At 39.1% G+C, this 5,018-nt stretch overlaps 1 protein-coding gene across 1 annotated transcript in view; it reads left to right on the top strand.

Moving 5' to 3' along the window:
- Positions 1-809: 809 nt before the first annotated feature.
- LOC104494337 (chromosome unknown open reading frame, human C16orf52) overlaps positions 810-5,018 on the top strand; it is a gene marked incomplete at its 5' end in the record, with an annotated part of 21,051 nt that continues 16,842 nt past the window's right edge. The window contains 1 exon segment of the mRNA XM_010137153.1: positions 810-879. Within this exon segment, the coding sequence (XP_010135455.1) occupies positions 810-879 (70 nt within the window).

The following is a 5,018-nucleotide window of genomic DNA, read 5'->3' as shown; positions in this document are numbered from 1 at the left end:
ATGTACCACAAACTAAGGATTTAAAACTGTCTGAAATTACAAAAAAAAAAAAAGGAATCCTGTTAATGACCACAGCTTATTAAAAACATTTGTGTTGTAAGGTTTCCAGCCAGCACTTACATGTGAGCAGCATTATATAAACTCCATTTGTACTTCTGCCAAAGCAAAGAAGATCAGTAGGTCAAACTTTTAAGTTTGACCAAGTTTTTTTTTTTTTGTAGGTACCTCACAACAGCTCAACTTTTTCTCACACACTTCCTTGCTAGTCTTGACATGAAGTAGAGAGAACTAACTTTTCTTGTCTGCGACAGCAGAGCTCCAGTATGTAGGATTTTCATCTTATGCAGGAGTTCTTCACCTAGTTCTTGAATCCTTTTCCAGCGGTGGTTGATACCTGTGTGTTTCAGAAGAAGCTAACTAGAGTGATTTATGAATGAAGAGGAATATTGACCTTTGATGAGGTTAAATGCTGCTATCTATTTTAAAATCAAATACGAAATGACATTTGTAGTATTGTAGAACAAATATAATATGGAGGCTGTTTTTATTTCTTGTATAAAGTAATTTGGGGAAATTATAAATTATTATAAATTTATAGTTTGTACCATTTTAAAATTAAAAACCAATTTCTTATTATGTTATTTTAAGTTGTTATTGCAGTTCACAGAGCCTACAAATTTAGTTATGGACAGAGTTGTCTTTTTTTTTATTGAGGGCTATATGCAGGAGAAAGGTTCTGTGGTAATTTTGCAGCAATCCTCTTATGTGTGCTCCAGCTGCTTTGCTCAATCTCACTTTTCTTCCCCAAGCCTCTGACTGATGGAGATATACACAGATCTGAAAAACTGGAGATATGACCAAGAAGAGGATCTGTGCAGGGTACGTGTCTATTTTAAGGAGAGGGGAAACAAGTTTGGCTGGCCAAATTCCATAGGAATCTATATGGAATTATATGTCATAGGTTATATCCTTCTGCAGCGTGAAGCTCTTTGTTTCTTCCTATTTTATCATGTTTGATTTCCTAATTGATGTATTATCTTGTATATGTTTTTTAAATTTCATAAATAGAGTTGATTACAAGAGTTTGGTCTCTCTTGGGTATCTTAAGCAATCTAGTCTGATTGTGATGGTTTGTCTGTGGGTGAGCTAATCAAGTAGGAAACTCTAGCGGCTGAGAGTTAGAGATTCAAAATTCCACAGAGTATGTAGAGTCTAGTTCCTCTCTTTGAGCAAAGCATACTCAGCCTGTTATGTCTGAGTCCTTGGGTTGGACTGAAGTGCTCCCTTCTGAAGGCATTGAAAGGCTCCTGGGGATTTACTGCAGTATCACAAGCCAGCATTCCCTATCCACGCAGTGTTGTGTGATAAGCAACAGTTGGCTGCTACCCAAGAGCCTCATGGTAGCTGCAGTTCTGTGCCATAAATTACAAAGCACTTTGGGACTATTAAGGATGACAGTCTCTCAAGGTGTAATGATTAATAACCCACTTAGATGTTTAAATATTTGTCCAGCTGAAGGCAGTTCACGTTAGGCCTTAAACTTGACCATGAGCAGCAGTTCTTTGTGCAGTGCGTTGGACACTGTATTAGTAGGACCAAGCTGTCTCTGAGCTTGGTACATGCAAGAATTTAATAATCAAATGACAGCGTTGATAGGCAGTAAAGTCAAGTAGTTTACTTTCGTAGTGCTCATGGTCAAGTCAGCTTCCCAGCTGATAGCGTGGCGGTTCTTACTCCTGGGTTTCCTGTTCTCTTGCTCTCCAGTCATTGCCCAAGTTGTTCTTGCCTTGTTTCCGTTTCCCTTGCTGTGACTGCTTCCAGCTATTGGCAGCAATGCCTTGTAGTTGTACTGTTAAGGATCAGAGCGAGAGAGACTGGGACAGCTGATTGTTCACTGCGCCTCAGAACTGCTTTGCTGTGTATACTTCAGAGCGGCTTTGAGTGTCGATTCTTTCTACACTTCTCAGATTGATGCCATATGTACTAATGTTGTTAGGATGTCTCAGTGAAACTGCTTGCTTGCTTGCAATAAAATCTTTGTATACATCTGAAATGAGATGGATCCTGACTTCCATGATAGACAGGGGAAATGCGCAAGTAAGGGGAAATTATTTTGTCTGTAACTTCATCAGTGTGAGCTTAATGCATCAAACATACAGAAGCTTTAATTGTAATGTCTTTATACCAAAGCAAAGTGAAGAAAACTGATAAAAGGTTGTCGTGGACCTCAAATTTACCGAAGGTTGACTTTTGTATAGAAGGTGACTTTTTTGCCTTGAAAATTTGCTTTAATGTTCCGTCTTCTCTGTACAAAACAGAGATATTATAAATTGCAGCATTAAGAGAGATCTTTTCTTGAGCATAGTCAGTGATCAGTGGTATTCCCACAGTCAGTGGAAGTGTCAGCTCCAGAGCTGCAACACGGGAAGATTCTGATCTCCTTTCTCATAGAGGAGAAAACGCTCTGCATCTTCTAAGCCTGTTGATACAAGGAGCGTTGTGGGCGTTGCGTGCTGCGGGGGAAGAGAAGTCACAAGGGTGAAGAAAGAACTTTTTTTTCCTTAGGTTGAATTCCGTTCTGAAACTAATCATGCACCTAAATTTATGTGTTAATGATGTAGTTCTCCATTGTAGAAACTCATGTGGGAAGAAGCGTGTTTCACTTTGGTTTTTAAACCCACACTTAATTCAGTTTAAAAACTATGCAGCAAGATTGTACAGGAAACCTGTAAAGATTGAATGGCCAAGAATTTCTAAGGTGGTCTCATAAATTCTTTCAGTGGAATATTATTGGGTCACTCAGCAATTACAAGGAGCACCCTGAAGCTTAATTCATGAGAAATGGAGAAATAAAGATAGTAAAGGCTAGAAGTACTAGTTGCTGTCTTACAAACAGAAGTCTGTTGATTTATGCCCAATGTAATCTGAAGTAAATGCTCTCTGTAAGTATATGTTCAGTAAGATGAAGTCGGTGATAAAAACAGAGCATTTCTTGGCTGTTTATATCGAATCTAAAATTAGAGAGAATTCTGTTTCAGAGTGTCAGTATAACAACTGTATAAACATATGTTGACAGATACGCTGTTTGGAGCACTGTATAACATCTGATTGCTTTTTAAGAATAGTTCCACTTTTTCACAAAGGACTGAGCCCTGCTGTTGAGATGAAGTTGTATTTTATTTCAGTAAAGTGCAAATTTAACTGTTCAAGAGTCATCTGTCTCTTCTCATTCTAGCCAAAAAAAGTCTTCTGACTCTTACAGTCTATTTTGGTAGATGCTGATTTGTGATAACAGAGAAAGTGTTATCACCATACAGACAGCACCTGTTAATTGCCTAAATAATTCAGGCTTAAAATATGCAGGCTTCTAAAAGTAGGACTTGCCTTAGCAAAAGTGATAAGAAAATAATAACTTCATGATAGATCCTGAATATGCTTCCTGCCTTCCAATTCTTTTTTGTTTTTACTGTTCTTCTTGTGGCTGGAACAAGAACTAAATGCCTTAAGTTGAGAATTATTACTGCAGAAGAAGGTTGGGTTGTTTTTCCAATTTGCCTGAAAAGTTAAAGCTACCTTTTGTACTGGGGCAGGAGGCTTAAAACATTCATCAGCCAGGAAACTGTGCCGGCTGTCCTTGAGGACGGATTGTGTGTAGTTAAGCTGTATGTCAGTCTGGTTTTCAGCACGTGAAGTGTTGCTTGTAGAGAATAAATGTGTTGTTGGCCCTGTACCTGATCCCTATTTAAAGTGCAGTTTAACCTGTATTGTCAGTTGTTACAAGCATGTCATACACACATTTGGCAACAGTTATAAAGTGCCTTTAGGAATAAAAACTAAGCTTAGGTCTTATTCTACTTGAAATATTACTGTAGTTGCAATGAAATAGTCTTGGGACATTTAGGTGCCATTCTTCAGTTGACAAAGGTGCCTTAACAGAATGAAGCAAGTCTAGTAGATAGAGATAGTATCTTTTATTTCCAGTTAGTAGAGTGGGGGGAACTTGTGTGTCCAAGGAAGGGCTTGCAAGACCAGAAATGTGCTTAGTCTTTCCAATTATTCTCGTTGTTCTGATAAAAGGTATTCCTTCTACCCGCAGATTGCCCTTCTCATGTCCTCATTGCTATAAATACAGTCCTGCCATCAGTTATGTGATTTAAAGAAATTACCACCAAACTGTTAGTACATTCTATTTGCTTTTTTAATATCTTGTTCTTTATTTAACAAGGTCTGTTGTACTTTCTGGCAATCTGGGCTTAAAATTTGCTCTCAGCGGTGGACCCGAAGAAAGTTAGGCTCAGCTGTAAGAAAGCAGTTAAGCACATGAGGTGTATTTAGGCTTTTTGCAGAGCAGACACCTAAAATTTGCAAATACATTTCTAACCATATAAATGCTAAAAGGCATTTCAACACTTCTCTTTTCGCTCTACACCACTGGGTGATTCATAAGGCCGTGGAAGAGCCAGATCAGTGGGTGTGCTTGAAGCACGTCTGACGCAAGCACAACAGTTGTGGCTGACAGAGGAAGATGGTCCTTATTCCTCCTGAGCTTCATTTGATAAAATGCACAAGCAATCTTGAGGATAGGGCCAGAACCTGAATTTTCTCCCTACCCTTGAATGCCTTTGTCAGTAGGGTGGAGAAGTTGCTTTAGAGTGTAACCTGGAAGGTTGGCAGGTATGTTGACTTGATGATGACAGAGATAAAGAAGAATAGGATACTGTCGTCGGTGTGATTTGCAGGTTTTGTTATATTCATCCTGATCTGCTTGGACATCTGTTGTTTGAAACTCAGCTGGCTTGGTGAAATGGTGCTTTTAGATATGCAGGAGTTTAGATAAGTGGAGAGCTCTGAAGTCCAGCTATTGCTAGCCTGTGCACAGATCATCTTGTAAGACACCCCCGTGGAAGGTGATTCTCTAAACTGAAGATCCAGAATTTCTTTGTTCTTACCGACTGTGTTGTGTTCGTACCAAGTGGCAAACTCTGGTGCTGCCGTTACTGACCCATCCTGGCCACCTC

The sequence above is a fragment of the Buceros rhinoceros genome, unplaced genomic scaffold (genome assembly GCF_000710305.1).
Source record: "Buceros rhinoceros silvestris isolate BGI_N320 unplaced genomic scaffold, ASM71030v1 scaffold13255, whole genome shotgun sequence".
In the NCBI taxonomy this organism is placed as follows: Eukaryota; Metazoa; Chordata; class Aves; order Bucerotiformes; family Bucerotidae; genus Buceros; species Buceros rhinoceros.
The sequence above is the reverse complement of the archived record's forward strand: the minus strand, read 5'-3'. Positions and strand labels throughout refer to the sequence as shown.